At 31.2% G+C, this 26893-nt stretch overlaps 1 protein-coding gene and 1 pseudogene across 1 annotated transcript; one reads left to right on the top strand and one right to left on the bottom strand.

Annotated features, from left to right (window-relative positions):
* Positions 1-871: 871 nt before the first annotated feature.
* On the bottom strand, positions 872-7463 carry LOC140954652 (uncharacterized; annotated as a pseudogene).
* A 16188-nt stretch (positions 7464-23651) lies between these two features.
* Positions 23652-25641, top strand: LOC118040912 (transcription factor MYB26). Its single transcript, XM_035047994.2, has 3 exons — positions 23652-24068; positions 24378-24507; positions 24602-25641. Exons 1-3 carry the CDS (start codon positions 23936-23938, stop codon positions 25440-25442), a joined length of 1104 nt encoding a protein of 367 aa, XP_034903885.1. The 5' UTR covers positions 23652-23935; the 3' UTR covers positions 25443-25641.
* Positions 25642-26893: the final 1252 nt, after the last annotated feature.

Below are 26893 nucleotides of genomic sequence, written 5' to 3'. Positions count from 1 at the left end.
TTGATCATTTATAATACTGAAGCTTTCCCGTATGTCTGTCTACCCATGATAGCATTTCATCACAAGAAGACAAGAACATGACTTAGAAAGAAACACCTTGTCACCAGTAAACAGTTTTACTGATGGATTAGGTTCATTGGTGTGAGGCACAAGAACAGTCGATAAAAAAATTACCGACGGAATATGTCCGTCGGAATTTTGATCTTCGGTAATTTTTCATTTTGTTTTCAATTTTGTCGGTAATTAAAAAAACCAAACACCAATGGTATTATAGGCGGCAAAGCATGCAAAAAAAAAAAAAAACCCACAAGATTTTTACAGACTGAATAAGTCAATCTATGTTTCCAACGGTATTTACAGATGGACCATCCGTTGATGATTGTGACATGAGCAGTAAATATTTCAGAACTCCCTGTCAAATACCGACGGAATATGTCTGTCAGTAATAGTAATGGAAATTACTGACGCAATATATCCGTCGGTGATTGTGGCATGTGCAGTAATTTTTTTGCAACTCTCGGTAATATATCGACGGCATATTTTCATCTGGAAATTTGTCATTATTTATTTAAAATACAAAAAAAATTATTTATTAACAAGAAAAAAACTTAATAACCAAATAAATTTGTTTTAAACATTAAAAATGTAAAAATAATGTTAAATAATATTCATCCAAATATTCATTACAAATTTAATGTTTTAAAAAACAAAAATAAATTAAAATAGCGGTAAAGTTGGAGGAGGAGATTGGTTGTTGTCAGGACCGTACGACCAAAAGGGAGAAGGGAGCACATGGATCATCACCCATCTTTGATCTAATCTCTATAACCATTTGACGGAGCTGATCATAATTTGTCGAGATGTGTTGATATTATTGTTTCAAAGCTATGAACTCCTCTGACTGGGTGCTTGATACTGATGGAGAGCTCCAACGGATGAAACACTACGGGCCGACCACAAGTTTTCAGTCTTAATCTTGGAGAAGCCGTAGACCCGATTTTTATCGAGTCCACCAGATGATCTGACCTCCATCCACAAATCCGAATCAAAATCCGGATGGGTAGAAGAATCATCCCCATATCTCTCCCTCAACTGGCTATTATAGGTATCCTGATTTTTTTTTTTTTAAAATCATCATATTCAATTCAAGAAAACAATAACATACGAAATAAAATAATTGAACAAACATACCACAAAGTGTGGGGCACGGTTGTTCATGTACTGTTGCACCCCGTTTTTGCAGTTTTAACTCCACACATGCATCTCTACAAATAGCTCCATTGGACTCTACTCATGTCCAAGAGACATAGCCTGTAAGGAAAAAAAAAATTGCAAGTTAAATATATTTATAAGCAACAACAAATTAATTAACGATATATTTTATTTAAATTAATCTTACCATCCGCTTTGCATGTGCGCTAAACGAGATGGAGCCGCCGGTGTGCGTGGTCACCGAACCATGAATTTGTTGGTTATGATTGTCGGCTCCGGAATGTGAGCACCATGAGAACCGCTCAGACGTCATGTGCTTAATATATGCCCCCCATATATCTCTCGAGATGAATGGCGGTTTGAATTTCCGCCAAACCGCCACCTCATTCCATCCTTCAAGACCGTTGTCTCTCGCATATCTTTTCGTCTTTTTACGGGTGTCATATCAAAAATCACGCAACCTACTTCCATAGTAACTAATTAGAATTTAGAACATAAAATTAAAAATTAAAAATAAATATTATTTTCAATTTTACCTAGTTGCCACGTGATTCTCCCATATCCTCCTAACAACATTGTTGTCCACGCTATCCCAATCAAATTTATCTTGTGTATATAAATAATTCCTTTAAAATAAAAATATTACAAGATATAAAATTATAAAAATTATTTATTAAAAATTAACACCTACCTGAAATTGCTGAAACCAAGCATCGATATTAGATCTCCACTCAGAATGTCTGGAGACCTGACTCCATTAAAACAATGGAATCTCCATCGATGATTTAAATGTCGATGTTATTGTCTTGCCAGCCTCAATGTTTGTGAATCTGAAATTAAATAAAATTAATAAAATATTAATTAGTTGTTCATAAATTATGTTATAAGTATATATAAAAAAAACTAAAACCCAAACTTACATTGAGAGGTCATCCTTCCATTATGACAGGTACTTGCGGGTGAATTGACCTCGCTGTGAAGGCACATCGCCTTTGTGCTGTGAAATCATGGTAGAAGAGCCAGCATCACAAGGTGGCGCGGATGCCTCGCCGTGATCAACACCTAAGGAGATGTCCTCCTCACTGCTAGAAGAACTAGCTGCATCTGTCTGCTGACGACGTGTTGTAGATTTTATTTGACACATCTACACAAGTTTAATTGTTACATAATTAACTTTGATTATTTTTTAAAAAAAAAAAATCAGTAGCACCTTCCCTATACTTGAGACTACCCACAGTTTTCAAACCTGCAATCTTTATAATAACCACAATCCAATTGACTTTAGCAACATCATATACAACCTAACATCTATAGAAATTCAATCATTTAAAAAAATTAGGCAGCACCTCCATTATACAGGAGATTACCCACAGTTTCCAAACCTGCAATTTTTACATTAAGCACAATCCAATTAACTCTAGCAACATCATATATACAACCTAACATCTATAGAAATTCAATCATTTGAAAAAATTCGACAACACCTCCTATATATCAAAGACTACCCATAGTTTTCATACCTAGAAATATTAATAATTATACAAATATTGTAAAATCAACTCTATACAACCTAACATCTATAAAAATTTAACATCTATATTTTTTTCAACTAACATCAGTACAAGTTCATAAATAACAATTAAAATTAATCCAAATAATAAACAACATAACAAACAACAATATCCTAAAAATAAGATAAACTAATTAAATTTAATTCTATATTTCAATTAACATTTAAAACATAAATTCAACAATAACAATTATGGCAAAACAAACAATAATGTCCTAAAATTAAGATAAACTAATTAAACTTAATTCTATATTTCAATTAACATTTAAAACATAAATTCAACAATAACAATTATTGCAAAACAAACAATAATATCCTAAAATTAAGATAAAATAATTTAATTTAATTATATATTTAAATTAACATTTAAAACATAAATCCAACAATAAAAATTATTGCAAAATAAACAATAATATCCTAAAATGAAGATAAACTAATTAAATTTAATTCTATATTTCAATTAACATTTTTAAACATAAATTCAACAATAACAATTATTGCAAAACAAACAATAATATCCTAAAATTAAGATAAACTAATTAAATTTAATTCTATATTTCAATTAACATTTTAAACATAAATTCAACAATAACATTTATGGAAATATAAATAATAATATCATAAAATTAATAAATTTAAAGAAAAAACCAAAGAACACTACACAAAACATCCTAAACACAAAACTAAAAAACACTACATAAATTCAAAATAAATTTAGGAATAAAAAATGCTTACCTTAATAGTGTGTTGATTTGAAGATTTTATCTACAAACAATACACAAAACAAATAACAACAAAAAACTAATCATAATTAAAATAAAATAAAAATTACAAAGATAAAGAAAGAAGAATACATACCTTTTAATATGCTACAATGAGCACCAAAACAAAAAAATCTCTTGCAAAAACGTAATATAAACAGAGAGAGAAAGAGAAATAGAGATGAAGAGCCGGAGAAAAAATGAACCTGAAGGGGGGATTTATATTGCAATTTTTCCATTGGAATTACTGACGAATATTTATTATTGTCGGTGGCATAAAATTCTGTCAGTAATTAATTGATATTTGCACCAAAAAATTTAAAAATCCGGCCAGACTTTTCAATTTGTCGGTAACCACATGTCAGAGCACGGGCGTCTTGGGTTTGCCACGTTCGTCGATGAATCTGTTGGTAATTGTGCCAACCGACCTGGCGCTTGACAGGCGTGCGCTTCGAGAATTGTTCCAATTGTCGATGAATCCATCGGTGATTATGGCAGGGGCTGTAATTTTTTTGCAACTCTCAGTTAAATACCGACGGGTGCCATTTTGTCGGTTAAAGTGGAAAAATTCCATAATTGTTTTTAAACTCTCGGTCAAATACCGGCGGATGACATTCCGTCGGTATATCCATCGGTGAAAGTGGCAAAATTCCATAATTTTTTTCAACTCTCAGTCAAATACCGATGGGTGCCATTCCGTCGGTGAAACTGTCAATATTTTTGCAGCTCCTCCATGTATTTCTATCTATCCTCCTGCACAAAATCTTGAATTGCAAACTTACAGCACGCATAGCATAATAACAAGAGTTGACAATTAAAGAGGAATAAATATTTCATGTTCCAAAATATCATCCTTAATATTACATTATAGAAATAAGGCTTTACAACATGTTTAGTCAGAATTTTCATCTTCGTCCTCAATTGAATAGTTATCACTAGCTTCATCGCATTTTTCAATGTGGTTATCATCTTCTTCATCAACATTCTCTAGTCCATTAGAGCTGAAAACAACATTCAACTCCTCTTCGTCAACATCAACAAGACTATCGTCGAAAATTCAAATTTTCTTCTAAGTCACTCGAATGATCAACTCGGTATGTTTCAACCAACTCACTAGCTTGAAAGACTTCATCTATCACACTTGTGTCTTCGTTCTCATCCTGAACAACCTCGACACGACCCCTGGGTTTGGTTTTTAAAATGGATAACCAATCAACTCTTGATCAGCCCCTTCTTAAGGAAGGGGTGTATGTGTAATAAACTTGTTGGCATTGCTTTGGGAAAATAAAGACATCATTTACGTTGCAATGTCTAACTTTTAAGTTGATTTCAACGAGACCATAGCGAGGATGTACTCTGATTCCTCGGTCAGTTGTGTCATACCAATAGCATTTGAATAAAAACACTCTATTCTGCTCGCTATGATATTGCAATTCAATGACCTCTTCCAATCTACCATTGTAGTCAACTTCAAACTCACTAGAAGTCGATCCCTTAATACAAACACCACTGTTGTATGTCTTTCTTCCATGCCCGTATTCTTTAGTATGAAAGATATATTCATTGACAAAATACCCATTATAGCACTTGACTTTTCTTTCAATGCCTAGGCTTAGTAAAGACAGTGAAATAGCAGCACTACCTCCCATTTGATAAACCTTGTATATTAAATACAACAATAATCAATAAACAGATATTATGTAATATTGACGTACAGTTACTTACATTGCAAGAGAAATGAGTTTATGATAGGACTTACATGTGTTCTAAACCATGTGGAAAATTGTTCATCTTGTAATTGAAAGATCTGGGATTCGGTCAGCTGTGAGTTATTGGACAGTAAGTATCGTCGATGTTGCCTACAAGGTTGTTCCAAATTATATGAGTTTATGGTATCACAAAACATAAATAGTACACTCTTGACAAAGTTTAAGTCAAACATCTACTTACTTAATAAAAGGTCTCAGCTCATCACAGTTAAATAGGACATAATTGTGTGCTTGTCTGAACTCTATTTCAGACAAATATCTTCCCCTCACGGCATTTTTAGGTGTTGGTCGTCCAAGATTGGAGAATATTGACAAGTTTCCACTTGAAGGCACTTCACCACCATCATCATGTCATGGAACACGGTTGATCCTCGATCTCAAATAAGGTTCGAAATAGTATGAGATAAATGTTGAGATCTCCTCAACAATATAGGCCTCACATATTGACGCCTCAACATGTGCCTTGTTCTTAACCTTTTTTTTAAGATTGACATAGTATGAGCTTGTTCTTGGTTTTGCGACCCGTGACCCATCACAAATCAACTCCATATTTTTACGATTACAGAACAACGCTACATCCAATCTAGCCTTGATGTTGTCCTTTGTCTTCTCCTTCACATCCATGATGATGTTGAAAATGTTCTTAAACATGTTCTTTTCAATGTGCATGGCATCAAGATTATGGCGGAGAAGATTGATTTTCTAATAAGGAAGCTCCCAAAAGATACTTTGCTTCACCCAATTATAGGTCAAACCAAAACCAGGAAACTTCTGCTTACCTGATTAGAGAGTAAACATAATGTCACCATACTCTGACACAACATTAAGCAATTCTTCACCGGAAAGACGCGGGGATACAACATTCTTTTCAACTCTGCCAACAAAGAAATCCTTTATGTTCTTTCTATACCTATGATTCGGTGGCAAGAAACGATGGTGACAATAAAAAAAAGAAGAAGCTTTACCCTCGTTTGTTAGCATGAATGCCTTGTTGTTCTCCATACAGTATGGATATGCTAGCTTTCCATGCGTGCTCCAACCAGAAACCATTTCATAAGCTGGGAAATCATTGATAATCCATGTCAAAGCCGCTCCCATAACAAAATTATGTTTCCTCGAGATGTCATAAGTCAAAGCTCTAGAGGACCACAACTACGTCAACTCATCAATCAACGGACGAAGACAAACATCTATATTCCGCCCCGGACTACTTGGACCTGGTATGACCATAGATAAAAACATAAACTTCGGCCTCATACACATCCCTAGTGGCAAGTTATAAATTGTTAGTATAACCGGCCAACAAGAATAAGGAGCAGTAAATAACCTGAATGGGTTGAATCCGTTTGTACACAACCCAAGACACATGTTCATTGATTTAGCTGAAAAGTGAGGATGCACATTGTTAAAGTGTTTCCAAGCTTCGCCTTCAGAAGGATGCACCATCACTCCATCAACCGTATGATGTGATTGATGCCATGTCATGTGCTTAATAGTCCTTAGTGACATGAATAACCTCTATAGTCTAGGTGTGATTGGGAAGTATCTAAATTTTTTATATGCCACAAGAGTCTTCCCTTTACCAGTTCTGGGTTTGTAACAGGAATGCCCACATGTCATGCACTTGGTCAACTCAACATTTTTAAGGTAGTATAACATGCGGAAGTTAGGGCACATGTTAATTTAAGATAGTATGGACTTAGCAGTATAGAAGTTCTTTTTTAACCTGTTCCCTTCAGGTAAAATGCTTCTCACCCATTCGATAATCTTGTCATAACTGGCCTCACTCAACCTGTGATCTTACTTGATGGTGAACACCTGTGCTACGACTGATAATTTACTATGGTTCATGCAGTCATCCTATAATGATTTGTCAAAATCTTTCAACAAATCAAAAAACCTTGTTGTATCTGCATTAGGTTTTTCTTCTACTACTGGACATTCACTAACATTACCTTTACTCATTCTCATTGCATCCATAACCATATTCCTGTAAGGATTACTGTTGTCATTTCCAACTTTATGCATGTTGCTAGTACTAGAAGTTGACTCAACCACCCTTTCTACCATGCTCTTACTAGGAATAAATTGTTCCCCATGTGCATACCAACACAAGTAATCCTCCATGCACCTTTTGGTTAAAAGATGCATCGTTACAACATCTTGATGCAAAAAGTTTTTATTTTTACACTTCCTGCATGGACATCTAATATTGCCATCAGAAAAATTCCTCGGGATAGATGTTGTGAAATTAATACAACCTTGAACCCCATTACAATAATCCATCTTTTATAATCCTTGGGGTGAGTCCTGATACATCCATGAACAATCATCTATGACTTCTATCGAACCTCTATAAAATTATGACGATAACATGTATTAATTAACTATGTTACATAAATAAACATAACAAAAATATTGGTTTGCCTTGACATTATCCAACAAACTAAAAAAACATTTATGTTAAATATTCATTAGCAATTATCAACGATCAACGTCCATACAAATTTATACATATATAAATTTATGGAAATTACAACTTCGCAATAGAATTGATAAAGATTAAAACGGACCCGTTAAACAAATTATTATTTATTTCATCACAACACATTAAATTTGGTGTAATTCAAAAAAAGTTTCAATAATTTATAAACAAATATAATTTGATAAAATCTAAAACAAACTATAACAACTACAAAATTATACATTCATACTACAAGTTTCTTTGACAAATGACAATCAAACCAGTACATACATTAACAAAAAAAACATATACTAAAAAAAATAATAAAATTCACATTTAAATGTTAAACTAAAAGGGATAGATTTACTTACAAAAAATAATAAAATCTACAAGAGCAGATATTGTTTTGACCACGTACAAAAGTATAAAATACTTGAGTGCTAGCTTGTGTTGAGAAGAGGGGGAGAGTTGGGATGGGTTGTTGGCTGCAGTTTGGGAGGGGAGAGGTGGGATGGGGAAGAAGAAGGGGAAGAAGAAGGGGAAGAAAAAGGAGAAATAGAGGAAGAGAGTGTCGGTAGAGTGGTATATGTTGGCTTTTACCGATGGAATCATCGACGAACAAGTTCCATCAGTAATACTGTTAGTGATTCCGCCGGTGAATCTGCCATGTCACTGTATGGAGATCCCGATTTGAATCCCTCAGTAAAATTATATGAAAAAAATCCACGTCATCACACTGTTGCAACTTTCCAAAAAACTATATAATCCGTCGGTGATCTGGTTGGTATATACTGACGGAAATAGTTCGTTGGTATATACCAACATATCACCGATGGGTATTGTCTGTCGGTATATACCGACAAAATTAGTGAAGGAATTATTTCCATCGGTAAAATTACCGACAAAAAAATTCTATTAGTAATTCCGTTGGTTTTCTCCGGTTTTTTGGTAGTATAAATTGACGATAATAAAACCTAGGAAGCAATATGGATGTTGAAATGACATAAACTGCTATGAATTCTAAAGTGAAAATTCTTCAAGAGAAAACATATTCCCATTACCGTCATATCCTAACATTGAGTTTGACAAAATCCTTCTTCTTTTTTTTGTTTATAGTGAGGGCAAATTGAAGGTATCATGTATTATGCATGTACAAGTACTCACATAATTCTTTTTATTGATTTAGACATTTGAATAATCACTACCACATGTTGCAATTTCTAAAGAGGATATTTTGTCTGTAATTATACTATCAATCCATCAATCAACACAACTTTTACCGACAAGTTCATACATAGAAATGCTTCGTCGAAAAACATGTCATAGGTGATTTATAGTTTGTTGATGAGTTTGTCAATGATGAAATTATCGATGGATTTACAGATGGAAAAAGCATGCAAATAAAAACAATTTACGCTCTTTAATCCATCAGTATTTTTATCTATCAATATGACATATCATCGATAAAAACACCATATGAAATTTTATCGGTGATTTTTTTATTTCATCGATGAATATGACATATCATCGATAAAAAAATCATATGTAATTCCATTGGTGATTTTTTTAATATGACCAACGGAATGAAATTGTGGCGATTAAACAGTGACATAGTGACATTTGCAGTAATTATTTTTCAACTCTTTGGAATATAGTGATGAATTTAATATGTCAATAAGATCGTTAGTAATGGTTTAAATACATTTTTTTAATCTATTAAACTGAAGTAGAAAATAATTAAAAGAAATTAAATTAATATAAAAATCAAAGATTTAGTACAAATTTAAAAATTTATAAATTGAAATACAATTAATCGAGAATATAGGAGATAAAGGAGGAAGAGATGGTGGGTCTTTGTCGAGATCATGGGGCCAACAAGAAGAGCACATGCACCACCCATCTGTGATTTCAGCTCCATGAATAATCAACAAAGTTTGATTCTCTCAACACTTAGTCATTTTGTCTCGGCAGCAAGATGGGTCATCCAAACTTCAACTTGTTGGACTAAAATCGACTAGAACTCTAGAGTTTGGGTGTTCAAAACCAATTACAAGCTTTTTAATGGTTGAAACACTTTGGGTCATCCGCAATTCCTCGACTATAGTATTTGAGATATCATACACCTGATTTTTATTGGGTCCACCAGATGATCCTGCCTCCAACCACAAATCCGGATCGAGTTTTGGATGGGTCAAAAAATCATCGTTGTATCTCTCCTTTAACCGGGTGCTATATGTATTCTAGAAAAAGTTCGCAAAATAAAAAAAAAAATAATTTAAGAAAAGAAAATTTTGAAATCCAACATACCACAAAATACTGAGCTTGATTATCCATGAGTAGCTACACCCCTTTTGACGGTCAGCATTCCACATATGCGTTTTTATAAAAAGCTCTATTAGTCTTAGTTCGCGTCCAAGAACCGTAGCTTGCAAAACAAAACTACTGTTAGTTAAAAATATTCATATAAAACAAATTAAAAAAATGGATGTGATAAAAAAAAAAAAGAATATTATCATTTACTTCGCATGCAAAATAAACGAAATGGATTTGCCAATGTGCGTGGTAATGGAATCGTGAATATGTAGGTTCCGGTTCTCCATACCAGATTATGACTGTTGCACCAAATGCTTGTACATCACTTGTTGAATATATTCAACCAACACAACCTCCAAGATGTATAGAGGTCTGAAATCCTTCCAAAATACCACGTCCTTCCAGCTTGGAAGTTCTATTTCTTTCACATATTTTTTTTATTTCTTTTGAGTCTCATACCACAAATCACACAACCTATATGGTATAAATGAGTTACTTATTAATAAATGTAAAATAAAATTTTAACATTAGGATTAAAAAAAAAATCTTGATTTTAGTCTTACTTAGTCACAAGCCCTTCTTAGCAACAAGTTTTTTCCCAATAATTTTTTTTTTCTTATAGTTTAAATTTGTAAAAGAATAATTTCATTAATATTAATCAACTAACTGAATTAACATAATAATTTTAAAAAAATAATACTAATCTTAAATGTTTTAAACTATTCATCAATTACAGGTTTCCATTCAAGATTTTTAGAAACTTGACTCCATTGAAAAATTGACACTTACATCGATGATTTTAGCATTGATGTTTTGGTTCGGGCAACCTCAATATTTGTAAACCTAAAATTGCATTCATTAATTGAACTTAATTTTTCAAAAATTATTAACATGTTCTTTATTTGTTAGTAGTGCTTGAAAGGAAAACAAACTTACAATGAAATGGATCCCGTTCTAAAGGGACCTCTTCTCAGTGTGGTGGCATTGCACTAGATGAACCTACATCAAGAGTGGATACTTGTGACTTAGGTGCTCATTCATGATCGACACCTAACGACTCATGGTCTTTGAATAACTATTGACTTTTTCCTAAGTATCTACATAAATTACAGGATTAAGAAACCATAAAAATTTTTTATTTTTTTTTAAATAATTGACAACACCTTCTCTATATAGGAGACTATCCAAAATTTGTTTACCTATAAATAAACATCTATTTAAATCAAATTGTCACAAACCAATTGATTTTATTCAAATTCTAAAAGTGTTGAATTTGAAGAAAATGCACAATATAAAATATTGTTACAATACATGAATGAACATTCTATTTTACTACACCATGTTAAGTAATTGCTAGGAATTTTGGCCATTTAAGGAATTGCTAGTGAACATTCTGTTTTAGTCATTTTTTGATTAATTTTTTATTTTTTTATTAATATATATTTATTATAAACGAAACCTAATTATTGATTCTTTACTTTTCAACAAGAATTTTACTTTATAAATAGCAAAGATTTTTTTTTAATTTTTTTTAATATATACAATTATTATCATAATAATATTATATTGTATATCCTATAAAAATCAATCTAAATTTATAACTTTAACTTGTAATTCAAATTGAACTAATAATTATGAATATATGATTTTTAGCTAAGAATATTTAAATTTATTAATGTTTTATAATAGAATATTATTAACTAATAATATTCCTTATACTCTTCAAACAACAATGTCTTGTCCAATTTGCCATTTTTTCTTATTGGTGGACTCTAAAACTTTGACTGATACTATTTAATAATATCATAAATAAAGTAAGAGATTGCCTTAACCCTAGAATCAAAGCTCCAAGACCACGTATCACTACAGTAGACAAAAGAGAAACTTCAAGCTTGTTTATCTCTTGAGTTCTCAAATCTATCACCAATGACAAAAGCAATAAAAAATTGTTATTTCATTCCATTCATAACCCCAATTATAGTTGTTGCTTCTTGATGGCACTTTTTTATTTATTTTTTAATTATGCAGTAGTTACAAGAGTAAACAAAGGTTTTGGGTTTCAAATGTGTAGTTAGCTTCTAAAGGGATTTTGGTGGTCTTGACTTCCAAATATAAGTTCATGATACAAACCAAGTCATATATAAATTTGTGAAATCAGGCATATCGCCCAAACCATACATTAGAATAAGATGAAATTTTATAGGGAGATACTAGACACATAAAAATATATTTTGGTAAACATTTAGGTCAAATGGAGTTTGAGTAAAGATTATTTCAAAGGCTTAAAATTACAAGAAAAATCTTGTCAAATCTATCAGACTAAACCTTTATATATTGTTTGGGACATATCTAGAGCTAAAAGGTGGAAGTTTTTTGCGAATCAAATTGGGCTAGAAACTAGACATATCAATATTTCCAACCATATTTGAAGGAAGGACAAAAAATTTGTCAAGAATGTGTGAAAATTAGAGATTTAGCTACATGGAGTAATTTTGGCATGAAGACTTTTTTTTATTATCCTATTTTTTTTATTTCTTTAAAGTTGAATAATTATTTTAAATTTGTGTTTGTTGTGGCCCATTAGACATTGGACTTATAATTAGTTAATTAGTAGTTTAGGATCATTAGCTTGCAACCTAAAATGGATCCATTAGGTTTAGTTAGGGGAGACTATATTATTTTTGTTTAGTTGAAAATTTCAGCAGTAAATTAGAGAATAAATATAAGTTTTTGTTTTGTTTGTTTGTGGTAAAACAACTTTTTTTTGTAGGGATAGGGATCGTGTACTAACTTATTGAAGATTAACTAACTTCGTAGTGTCATTTGCATACTTAGAGTTCTTAGATACAAGGTTATCTCTATGTCCAAATATTTTTTGAATAACCTTGGTTCTTAGTTATAGGGTTATCTCTGGATGAAAGTTCTATCAAACTTGATTTTTGGCTTTTTGGGTTGTTATCTATTTTTTTGGGGGTTGCTTAACCACTTGATCAAGAGGTACACATCAGTAGAGAAGCTTTGAAGTTGTTTGGAAACTTCTTATTATTTAGTTTTTAATCAATTATAATTGTTCTAAACTTCTAAGCAACATTGAAAATTGTTCTCATATGAAAACAATTCCAACAATATTCCAACAATTATTAAGAACATATATATATATATATATATATATATATATATAATGCAAAAAAAAAAGAGAGAGAAGGAAAAATAAAAATCTAAACTTAATTTCTCTGTGAGTGAAGCTGAGAAGAGAAAAAAAGAACAAATAACAAAAAAAAAAAATAAGAAGAAAGAGATGCTAATTAACAAAAAAAAATAAATAAATTATGTATATGTGCTGAGTATAATTTATCAAAATAAATTATGCCAATAAGGCAAGAAATTAACTTTATCCATGGATAGTTATTTTGTAATTGTTAGTTTGCGAAGAAATTGTATGTGACCTTATAATATGTATATGTGATTGATCACGATGATAGTAACATAGATGTGTTTTTGCAATTAACTATAATGATGGTAATTTATATGTGATTGGTAATTGACCATAATGACATAAATATATATGTTATGTGTAATTGTTTGCAATGACGATAATGTTTATATGATTTGAAATTAACAATGACGACAGACATCCATATGTAAATCATAATTGATAGCAATAATGAAAAGTTGTATTTTTACTCTACTTGTAAATGGTAATCAATCACAACATCAAAAAATAATGTGTGAATTTCAATTGATCGCAACAATGGATTTGATAAATTGATTTAAGAGTTAGCCATTTGGACAAGGATTATAAAAATTTAAATGAGTCAATCATTTGGACGAGAGATACAAAAGTTAATTAAAGTTAGTTGTTTGTATAAGGACTATAAAATTTAAATGAGTCATTCATTTGGACAAGGGCTATTATTAAAATAAATGTTGAGTGACTTAAGCCTATAGGGTAACAAATGAATGCTAAGTGAAAAGTACACTTATGAGGATGATAAATAATATGAAAAAGAAAAATATGATTCCATGACCAAAATTTAATATTTTGTGAAGTAAGTGAATTGTAACAGTGAAATGTAAAATGAGAAAATTAAATTGACTGCAATGGTGAAATTTAATATGTAAAATTTAAATTGGTCGTAAAGATGGGCCAAGATGAAAAAAATATTTGAATGTGCCATAAATTGGCATATGAAATATTTAGGATAAAAAAATATATAAATGATCCATAAAAGGGCAAAAAGAATATTTGAGAGTGGAAATAATATGTGGTTGAGCCATAATTAGTATAATATACAATAAGATTGAAATTTGATATTGATGAACCCATATTTAAACTAATGTATGATCTATGGGTATGGGGTAAGAGGTAATGAACCTGAAATTGCTTTGGACTAGGAATGAATATTTGTGATGATTTTATAAGAGAATGTACTAAATTGGAAAGTAGACATAGAATTGAGGTGCATATAATGTGTTAAGATGAAATGAGTGTTTAGCTAGAATGGAATATATGATATGGGAAGCCAAAATGGCATAAAAGGTGATAGGATTAAAGGGATGTTGTGGCAAAATGAAATAAAATGCAAGGAAAGCCTAAATGGTATAATATTTTTTTAAAACAAGACCAGGTAGAGATTAAAAACGTCTAGGGAAAAAATATGGTATAAAATAAATACAATATGAAATGAACTATGCTAAGGATTAATTATAGGGTGAAATGAAATGTTGTATGGAATAAATATGATATGAAATGAAACATGGTATGAATTAAATGTTTTGTTGAATAAAATAGGGTATCAAATAAAATTATTGAAAAATAAATAATGGCATAGATGAGAGAGAAATGGCATGAAAAGTATAATTAGAGAAGGGTATGTTCATTAATCAATGAAGTGAATGAAATATATGAGAATTACAGTATTAACCACAAACTTTAATTAAAGGATACTCATTGTTTTGTTATTCTTAGAGTTTGGTTAAGTGATTAGTTAAATGGACAATCATACGCTAAATCTATATTTTATATTTCAATGTGTTTTGATAGGTGCTTTCCATCCACTCTATATACCTGGATATCATGGTCCAGATGTTCATTAGCTATTTTATTTTAGGTAAAATTTTGTAAAACTAGATAATATTATATAAGAAATTAGTACATGTATTTAATCTAGGAATAATATATGGATTATATGAATAATAATGAGAAAAGTAACTTACATTATTATATAATAATGTCCTCTTAGCCATGATTTATATCATCTAGTATAAGAGGAATAACTGGGTCTTTCATTAGACTTATCAACCTCACAATGATGTTAGCAAGGAGGTTTTTTAGCTCACCTGATCTGGGTTGATTGAGCTTGCGCTACATTATCAAATCTTAGCTGTCCTCAGGTCTATATAGTGCATTCCAATATCACGAGGTACCACTACTCATGGTTTTCTTCAAGCTTCTGTTCACATTTATGCTTTTTTGTAGAGTCGATCAATTAATTATAGGCTTTTCATGAAGTTAGTCAATCAGTTTTTGGGTTTTTTATTTTTCTAGGTTTCAACTTATATAAAAAAGGTTGATCGATTTTAGAGTTTCTAGGAACTAGTCGACTGAATGTCTAACTATTGTTTAGGTAGTTTGGGTTTGGACCTTTTATTTATTTTTTTGTTTTGTTTTGTACCTATTGCATGAGGTCTATAAACTATGGGTAACGAGTCTTTATACTTCTTGAGGTATGCATCTTGTTTCTTTGTATGATTTTCTCTTTTTATACAAATTACTTTCTTTATATATATATACATCATACTTGATGAAATTGAGGTGAGTTGGAGATTGCCCTTGTGATAATATAGGTAAAAACAATTACCTTAATTTTCACTTCCATGACTTTTGAAAAGGTGAAAATTACATTTAAAAATTCAGGTCATTACATATTCTATTTTTAGCCGAAAACAAATAGCATAAATTGATGAAGAGTTATTTTTAGAAAGAAAAGTTTAGTTCCCAAAAAGATTTTGAACTTTTAAAGTAAAGATACTTGCATCATGTTGTATTCATTTCCTATTTATTAATGAGAACCCATGATTTTATGTTATAAACAATAATATATTGTACACAAACGAGTCATGACTTTGGTTAAAGATTTTTTATTTATTTTTAAAGCCTAAGAAAATTTATCAACATCAATTTTTAATATTAAAAATAGCTTTTAAAGCATTTGTAGGTTAAAAGTTAATGTTTTTGAAAAAATAAGATATGCAAAAGTTCATGTTTTTGAAAGAATAAGATATGCATGAAGCTTGAAAGTTCATGTTTTTGAAAAGGGGGGGGTAGGATCATGACTTGAATGCAAATTATTCATCATCATTTACTTCATCAAATCATTTGATTTCATTTTGGGCTTATTTTGAGTAAAAGTTTTCCTTTTAAGGTTTGTTAGTAGCAAAAAAGTATTATAAAGTTTAGAAAGAGGGTTTGAAATAAGACTTCATCCTTTTAAGATTTATTGAGGATGAAAAAGACACTTTAGGATTATAAAAAGAGACATAGGTTGAACTCTACCTTTTAAGGTATATCGGGAGTAGAAAATGAGATTTTGTGATTCAAAAAGGAGGATCCCCCCCCCCAGTATTTGCGTGAGATGTCTTGAAATTTGATCAATTTTTATGTGTTACTTTCAAATAAACATATCTTTGATTTTAAAACAATAATCAAGGTTTTAATGAGCTCATTCATAATTTTTAGTAATAAAAATGGGTTGACAACACAACACTTATTCTATCTTTTTATTAGCTCTTTCATTCAAACATTTATGGCTTGGTATCACTATCGGGTATGTGTTCCATTAACCTTATCAATCAATAATTATGTCAACAAAAAATTGATGATGATATGGTATGTACCACTATTCTTCATAAACATAACATAACCCTTGCTTATCAATTTCTAGACTTGATATTTGAAATTTTTATAATTTTTAATTAAATGACCTATAACCTCATTATGATATTCAAATTTAGTATTTGAATTATACCACTTTAGGTTTGGTGGTTATATAAAACTTGTTGGAATTGGGGTAATGTGTTCTGTATTTAAAAGATGTTAGAAACAATGTTAAGCATAAGAGGTATATAGATCTAATAGCATTTTAGAAGTTGTTGATGTTGTAACACTTGATAATACATGAGATGATTGGAGAAGATGTTGAGGGAAAACAATTAAAGTCTTTGTAGTCAAGATTTATAATTTAAGGGGTATTTTATGATACATCATTTAGTATAGCATCGAGCTTCATTGATGGATTTATGATCCTTCCTAATTTAAAAACTTGTTCAATCCTTTATGCTACAATCATTACAGCTATAAAATGAGTTGTACCTATAAAGTATTTAAATTAAGGAGATTGAAAGTGCTAATAAAAATAAAGATAAACTCTTTCTCTAATAAAGAAAGGGAGAATTTGTGCTAGCATTCCGCACCACTTTATAATGTATTCTTTGGCTGACTCATTTTTCCATTCTTCACACTTTGTAGGTCAAACCTGTTTGAGGCCATTTCTATGTTAAACTTATACTCATGCATGAATGTTTCAACCAGATATGCTCACTTCTAAATCTTATTTCCATTTAGGCTTATATAATAGATCAAGACAACACCATTCAGGCTTTCATATAAGAAATAGAAAAGAAGCTTGCCATCCTTGATTACTTCCATCATCCTGTTATAATAAATCCTTAAATGGGATTATTATATATAGTGCCAAGCACATTTTAGATGCCTTTATAAAATTATATGGATCTATGCTTTTAATTTCGCTTAAACACTTTTCAATTAGTGAGAATTTTCCACCCTTTTACTTTTTCTATGGTTTTGCATTCATAATATTTTCTCTATTATGATCTATAGTATGTGTAAACCTTGCTTATTGGTAAGGTGGTAGTACCAAGAAAGGAAGGGGAGCTTTCAAGAAGTAGGCATTATACTTTTTCTCATAGAAACCCTTGATTAACCGATCTAGTGTGAACTAAGGCTTTCTACTAAATAGGTCTTACTGAATGTGGATGAAAACCATATAGTTAGTTTATATTTTCAATAGTTATAAGGATATGTTGCGGGTGTATATTTTTAAAGAATTAAGTTTTTGTTGCAAGTGTTTATTTATTGGAGAGCTCTTCACCAGATGGCCTAGTATTAAGTTTTTGTTCAAGCAAATAAATGAACCAATCAATAAGTTTTCTCATCAGTTTAATATCTTTCTGGTAGTTTTGCTTTAAAAGGATTCTTTCTTTATCTTCTATAACTTTAAAAAGATTGACCTTTCAAAATGTTATGTGTATTTGTTTTCCCTCATTTGAAAATTATAAAATAACATGCGTAATGATAAATATTGATAGAGTGAAAATAATATGATTTATTGGATATAATAATATAAGGAGACATTCTAAAGGAAGGTTCTAGTTATTATATATAAGGGTAAGTTAGCTAAACAATTGGTCTTAAAATGTCCCTTGTAGCACAATAAATAGACCCTATTAAGCTAAGTCGACACATACATTGCATAAAAATTATAGAAGAGGAAAAAGTCCATTGACTATTAATCATGACCAAGTAGACTTTCTATGAGAATTTGGTAATTTCATGAGTGTTGTTGGGTCGATGGTCATTGAGACATTGCTAATTCCTCATGCTAATAAAAAATAATGTGTGCACAAAAGAGATTTTTTTAGTGTGTATATGGGATTAAATACAATTCTAATCCAAATAAATAAAAATATAATTCATGAAATACAGATATACAAGAATCACATAAACAAGAAAGTAAATATCAAATAAAACAATAGCAACCAATCAATAAACATTGATTAGTTTAGAAGGAAAAAAATCATAACAAAAACATTTAGAACATGTATCAAAGTACACTAAATAGCTTATCATTGAAAAAAAAAAAAAAAAAAGCTTAGCCTGTACAAGGATTCCTAGTGGAATCACCCTTTTATCGCAGGGGACATTTTAGCGAGCTGATTATGTAAAAATAAATTAAAAAACAGTTGTCAACTGATTTAATAGTAATTAGAAACCCTAATTGGATTTCAAAAGTTCTAAGTAAGGAACTAATTACAATAAAGGAAAGATTAAAATTATCCTAAAACATCATTCCTAAGTTTCTTCATGTTTGTTTTTAATGATAAAAATGTATCTATTGCACTTATATGCTAAGAATTTTCTTAAACTGATATATGTGCTTTTATTATCAAAGGTAAAACACTACTAAAACTTAAAACAATGATTTAGAATCTAGACCCAACAACAAAGTTTAATCCTCACTTTTAAAGTATGGATATTGGATATGAAAGGATGATAGATGAAAAATTACATGTTGGCATGCCTCTTTTGGTTATGCTCTAAAATGGGCTCAAAATTCACCACTCATACTCGAAAAGTCTATGTAGGATCATGTCGATCATATAATAAACAAGCCATAAACAAGAAAACAAATGCACACCAATAATGGATTTAAATTTCCTTACATTTAATGCAACATCCAAGAAAGACCTAATTGAGATTTATAATTTTTTAGTCGATTTTGAATTATAAGAAAAATACAAATCATAAAAAAAAATAAGAATACAAAATATATACACTAACATCAATATTTACATACAAGAATTCGTTTACCAATAATGTGATATCCAAGAAAAAAATCTAATTAGGACTTACAATTTCTATGCTGATTTTAAGTTACGAGGGATATACAAATCAAACTAAGAGCCACTTTGGTATTGTGGTAGTAATTGTTTTTTAAAATATATTTTTTTTCTTGGAAATGCATTAAAGTAATGGTTTATTTTTTTTTAAAAAAATTTATTTTTTACATCAATACAGTAAAACAATCTTTTTTTTTGTTGACAAAAATGCTTTTGCACTGCAAAAACAAATAGTGCTTAAATCATAAAAAAACAAGAAAATGAAAGTAAATTATTTACACCAAACAAATAAACAAATACATATTCATCATACCATGATCAAATTGTTATATCTTAGATAAGTCATTTTATTCCCTTCCTCTTAACTCATACACGAGTATCGATTCTTAACTTTATTCCACCTCAGAAAGTAAGTCCTCAATGGTTTCATACCCACGAGCTTGCCATGCAATAAAATATAGACCCCAACATTTTAAACATTTTATCACCGTTCACATAAAAATAAACAACACATTGTAAATCATTCAAAGTAGATAAATCAATGTGTTGGGGTTCAAGAATGACATTTGAAAGCTACTAAGTCAACTAGAAACTACTAGAAATAGTTTGTAGAGGGTGTGGCTGTCATGCACTGGTATTGGGATGAGCTAGGTAATGTCGGCATGTGTACTCCACATATTGACACTATTCCTTTAAAACAAACAACAAATAAATCAATTCTTAGAATGGGAATTTGTTGTAATCTCTAACTTAAATCAGAGACGAAAAAGAAGATGAAGGGAAGCACAATGTTGCTACCGGTTCAATTTGGTGGTGGTTATAGGCTTGGTTGGTCTTTGTGGATCGGTGATGGTTACTACTAAAGTTTTAAAAGACAGTGATTGTTATGAGTTGATTGGTGTGGATAAAGTTGTTACGATTGTTATTGCTAGTGCTTATTTGCGACTAGCTACTAGAGTAAGAAGTGATTAGGGTTACTGGGGTTAAGAGTTGAGAGAGGATTGACTAATGGATAGTTTGTAATGGTGTTGGGCGATTCATAATGAGAATGACCTAAATATTTTTTGGTGGCTGCTAGTAACTAGGTTTTTTCTTTTTAGGGGATGGAGTGGGTTTAATATTTTTTTGTTTTAGTTTATGTTTGTTTATTTTTTAGGGTTTTTCTCCTATATGATTTTTCAATGTCTAAAATGTTTTTATTGGGGTAGGGTTGGCTAATCTATCCCCTATTTATATATGTTGTTAGGTTCCTATTAGAATAGGAAAAATCAAAACATGAAGATTTTTACATTATTTTATCGTTGAATGAGGTTCTCTCTCTATATATTATTTTTCCAATTTTGTTTGTGGCTCTATTTTTCTTCTTATTTGTATGATCTTCTATTATAATATTTGATCGTCCATCATTTTGATCCATTTTATTTCTTGTTTATCCCTATTTTTTTTAATTATTCTGATATTTTTTATTTTTATTTAAAAAAACATATAAAAAAATGAGTTATAATAGTTGAAAGCACTACTCCATCAAATCTACTCAAAAGTAAATACAATGCCTAAACTCATAATTTGTTTCCTACTTATAAAGAGCAGGATATATGTGTAAGTTAAAAAATTAAAAAGGATCAAATAAAATATTTTATAAATAATAAGGATCTTTTAGAATTTTATTAAAAAAAAATAAAAAAAAAAACCTTTGAAGGGTCATATTCTGCATATAGTTCCGCCATACTCTGACCTAAAGTTTGAGTCCCGGTGTTGAAGGAGAGGAGCATATACCCTACTTTAGACAAATCAATTTAATTTGAGCATATAGAAAGAGCGAAAAAGAAATAAATTGCCACACAGTTGTGATAACTGGGTGAATGAAAAAAGCCTTAAGGTTTCCTATGTTAAATGAAGATTTATACTCTAAACAGTAACATAAATAATGATTTTGGAAACTTTACATGATCATATAGTATGTATGCTATGAAGTGTATTTGGCATTGGTTTTGTTCTTTACAAGCTTTTAATTGAAAACGAAAGTATGGATATTATATATTTATGTGGCAGGGATAGTTGCTCTATATAGGAAGAACATGCGGGCCGGCCTGATATCATTTCTCAAAATATGTAGTTATGTATTCTTTGTTTAATCATGAAAACTTTTGGTACATAAGCAAAATTATTCCATCGACCAAGTCAAATGAATAATGATGAGAATCAATAGTCATGTCATGTCGGAATTTCTTTTATCCCAACGGGATTCCTTGTGTTTATGTGTGTTTTTTTTAATTTATAAATGGAATTTTTATGTTTAATCTTTATAGAGCTAACTTCAATTCAAATCAACTTGCGCAAAATTCCATCTCGCAGAAAAAGTTTGGTTTCAATAATTGCTAGTGTGTATTGACACCTTTTCCATGCAAGGAAGTGACTTCTGCATCCAAATCTTCAAAAAAAAACTAGACTGTGAGCATAAAGCTTTCACATTCATTTCAATTTTTTTATAAAAAAAATCCAACTATACGGAGAAAAATGTATATAAAAGTTAAAATAGAACAAAATAAAGTTTTTCACCGAGTGAGATAAGCAATAATAATGAAGTTTACTTTTTGGGTTTTTGGGAGACTCAAAAGACAAATGTAGTGCATAATCATCTCTCGTTACATTATAATTATGAAAAATCTAAATATTAGAATTTAAGTTGTACTTCAACAAAAATAATAAAAAAAAGTTATCAAATATACAATCATGGAACAAGCGCGTGTGTGTAGAAATGATATCAAAGTTAAATAAAGGGTAGAATTATGTATTGAATTTTTTTTTCTATGACAAGATATTCTCGATTTAGTTTATTCTATATTATTTTCTGGATAATCTTAAAAATACATATCCTAATTGGTCTGGTACATTTAAAAAATTTATTTTTTTGAGTGTTGGTACAAAATTAAAGAATAAATAATATTTTTTTACAACGAAACCCTTGAAAGAAGTGGAAGAAGAAAATAATAAATTAAAGTCTTAAGTTCAGGTTAAGAAGAAGATTTGGTAAGAGAGAGATTTATAAATTAAGTGTGGAGCAATGTAGTATATATTAGCTAACAGGAGATTACTTCAATTCCACGCTTATGATCCTCCTGTTCCTTGTATAGGTAGGATTGATTTGATGGTTTAGTTACTACTAAGTCAAATGATGATTAAATTCATCACCTATGCTTAGCTGGCTAGTTGTTGAGAAGAGTGCAAACCTCTGGTAAAAGAGTTTTAACTTTTAAGGTTACACTTAATGAAGAGAAAATCTATAAGAAACATTTCTTTTTGCGAGTGTTATACCTGTTCAATTATATAATATAAACTGTTATTGTTATTTTTTAAAATATTTTTATTTTAAAAATATATTAAAATAAAATTATTTTTATTTTTTAAAATTTATTATTGACAACTTCGTATTAAAATGCTTTGAAATATTAAAATAAAATTTAAAACTTTTGAAAATTCTACTGGAAACGTTGTGCCAAATACCCTTTAAAAAAATCTTGAACAACATTAGTGTATTCCATCTTAATTCACGAATCCAATGGTGAGCAAGAGAGACAACCAAGGAATTTTGTAGTTTGAAGCAATCACAATAGCGAGATGATTCTTTCTAATCATAATCTTGTGGCGCCACTTGATTTCATGCAAGCGTGGAAGGTCCACAGATACTAAAACATTGATCTTATCTGACTGGTCGATAAATCCAAAGTGGGACCTGTCAAGGAAACGGGACCCACCCACGTCGCATGTGTGACACGCGTGGAGGGAAAGAGCCCATCCCTGAATGATCCTCCCATTATAAGCCATACAGCTCTTACAGAAGGATGCAGCAGCTTTTAGCCTTTTGCCCACAAACCCTAACTGGGCCACCATGGTACCGCTCTCCACATTAAATTCTCCTACAGACCTCTCAGTCAGTGAACTCACACTCTGATATCTCTCTTCATCACTATCTCACAGTTTTTATGATTTCTCCATGCATGTTTCCTCTCCATTTCCTTTCTAAACAACCCTTCATCTCTCTGCCTCTAGCTTTTCACTTTTAAATAACATTACACAGGACTCATTTCGGTCTGTCATTGGCTGCAATACTGCTTTTAGAGTGAGTGTGTGTGAGAGAGATAGAGAGATGGGACATCACTCATGCTGTAATAAACAGAAAGTTAAGAGAGGTCTATGGTCGCCTGAGGAAGATGAGAAGCTCGCCAACTACATTTCGACATACGGTCATGGTTGTTGGAGCTCAGTTCCTAAACTTGCAGGTTTTTATTTAATTAATAGTATCTTTCCGTGTCTCTCTCACACACACGCACACAGCATACTGGTCATCCACAAAAGATTGTTTCTTGAATGATATTAATTGGTGTCCGTGTCTTGCTTTCTATTTCATGATCATGTTTGCATTTCCTAGCTTCTATATATGCTTCGATTTCTCTTTAAAGTATAGACGTTGCAGAGGTTTTTTTTGGGTGCATGAGCTGGGTGTTTGGATTAATTCTAGAACTGTATTAATTTGATTCTCTTCTTCTTCTTCAATTCGTTGTTTTCTTCTGCCTTATTCTTGGGTGCAGGTCTGCAGAGATGTGGAAAGAGCTGCAGACTAAGATGGATAAATTATCTAAGACCTGACCTAAAACGTGGAAGCTTCTCTCCTCAAGAAGCAGCACTTATCATCGAACTCCATAGTATTCTAGGCAACAGGTATATTACCCACTGGTATAAAACTCATATATCTTTCCTGTCGTCGCTCACATTTATTCATGCAATTATAAACTCGTTATTTCCTACTGGACAGATGGGCACAGATAGCTAAGCACCTACCAGGAAGAACAGATAATGAGGTGAAGAACTTTTGGAATTCAAGTATCAAGAAGAAGCTCATTTCTCATGATCAAGTTCCTGCTTTAGCCGCCTTCACTGATTATATTGTCCACAATTCGAGCGTTCCTGAGGAAGCTTTCCTCTCTCTGAATGCAAACCCTAATCTCATCCTGACTGCTCATCATAATGATCATCACCAGCTCTACCTCCCTTCACCAACCTCAATTCTGCAAAGTTTTGGCCATGGAGATTTCAAACTCAACCAACCCAATAATTACAATGTTGATTTGCCTCATTTGTCACCTGCAGCTCCCTTAATCCCACCCCCTCTCATTGATAATTCATCTTCATTTGACTCAGGGTGGTCATTGCCTTATCTACCTCAACACCTCGATCAAAACCAAGAAGATCATAATCAAAGTTTGAGCAATGGGGCAATTCCAGTGCATTATATTGGCGAGAAAGTTGTTACTCATGATCAGAATACGATTGATGCAACAATGTCTTATGACAATCAATCTATGATGGTGTCTATGATGCCAAAACATTTTGAGATCATTGAAGGAAATGTTTGCCGCGTGCCACTTTCATCTGAATCACAGAACACAGTTCACGACCCTCTTGCTAGACTTTCAAGTCTCCCATCTGGGCCGTATCCAGTACATGAAGTGGCAACCAGTCAATTGGAGTCCATCGATGCAATCATGTCATCACTGTCATCATACTCCTCCTCCTCATCATCATCATCATTATCACCATTTTCAAGTAGTCAATTTGTTGCAAACCCCCATCTTCCTTCTAGCTGGGATGCCTAGAAATGGCTATGTCTAGGGAATGTTTAGGTATTTTGTATGAATATTCATTTGATATAGTGCATGCATTTGTTTCCTGAAATATGCACAAGATAGGTAAAGCGAACTTTTATTGGAAAACCTAAATGTTACTTGTTCAGGTTCTTCTGCAAGTAATGCTTGCTGAGGTTTCATTTCATAAATATATCTACCCTCTTTCACATGTTTCTCTCCTAAAATCTTTGCATACAGCAGTTATTGTTCCATATATTGAAAAATGAACAGTATTCTAAATCTGCATATTACTAATGAATTTCCCTGTGAAGTACCTTATTTTATTAATTATTGCTATCACTTAATTCCCAAGTTAAGTACCTTATTTTGTTAATTATTTCTTCTCTCTCTCTCTCTCTCTCTCTCTCTCTGGTCTCTGGTCTGTCTTTCCTTTAACAATCAAAGATGGAGACATTAAGCAATATATAGTAAATTCATATACGCCCAAATGAATATTCATTCATTCAGATGCCAACTTTGGGAAATTTCTATTATTATGGAATGCTGCAGGTGACCACAACAGTGATATGGTGTGAAAGCAAATATACTATATATTTTTTTTAATAATTTGATAAAATTGTAATATATGTGATTTATTTCTTTTTCCAAGATAAAAATTGTTGTTTTTCTTAATTAAATATTCATGAGATTAAACTTAATAGTTCCAATTCAAAATCAAAGGGAAATAAGAAAACGAAAAGGAAATGTTATGCTTACTTAATGTTTGCAACGAGCTTCATAGAAATTTGGTGTGTTATATATCTAATGAGATTGGTGTGCTATGCCATATGGGAATGGTTGCACCCCACACCTGACATTGTAGTGAACTCAACTCATACAAATAAAAGGTTTTTTTTTTGTTCTATTTTATGTTTGAAAAATAGGGTAAAAATAAAAAGAAAAGTTATCATCTAGTATTATGGTTATTAAAAATCCTAACTAATCTTCAAATATTGAGATATTGTGTTAGTTATGCTTAGAGAAAAATAGACATCACCCTTTCAGCATCCACTGCCAGAAAATCGATGAAAACCAACAGAATTACCGACGGAATTTTTTTATCGGTAATTTTTACCGACGGAAATAATTTTGTCTCTACTTTTATTGGTATATACCGATAGAAAATACCCGTTGGTGATACGGTCGGTATATACCGATCGTATTGACGATGAATTATATAGTTTTTTTTTTTAAGTTGCAATGGTGTGATAATGTGGATTTTTTTCAGATGATTTTATCAACGGAATGATCGAGGAATTCAAACCGGGATCTCTATACAGTGACGTGGCATAGTCAGCAGTGGAATCACCAACGAGTATATTGACGGAACATGTCCATCGGTGATTCCATCGGAAAAAGCCAATATTTACCCACTCTGCTGACACTCTCTTCCTCTATTTCTCCTTCTTTTTCCCTTTATT

The sequence above is a fragment of the Populus alba genome, chromosome 1 (genome assembly GCF_005239225.2).
Source record: "Populus alba chromosome 1, ASM523922v2, whole genome shotgun sequence".
Taxonomy (NCBI): domain Eukaryota; kingdom Viridiplantae; phylum Streptophyta; class Magnoliopsida; order Malpighiales; family Salicaceae; genus Populus; species Populus alba.
The sequence above is the reverse complement of the archived record's forward strand: the minus strand, read 5'-3'. Positions and strand labels throughout refer to the sequence as shown.

Coding starts and splice junctions, on each gene's coding strand:
- LOC118040912 (XM_035047994.2), top strand. CDS start 23,936: ATGGGACATCACTCATGCTGTAATAAACAGAAAGTTAAGAGAGGTCTA. Junction 24,069..24,377: donor CTCAGTTCCTAAACTTGCAG/GTTTTTATTTAA, acceptor TCTTGGGTGCAG/GTCTGCAGAGATGTGGAAAG. Junction 24,508..24,601: donor CATAGTATTCTAGGCAACAG/GTATATTACCCA, acceptor CCTACTGGACAG/ATGGGCACAGATAGCTAAGC.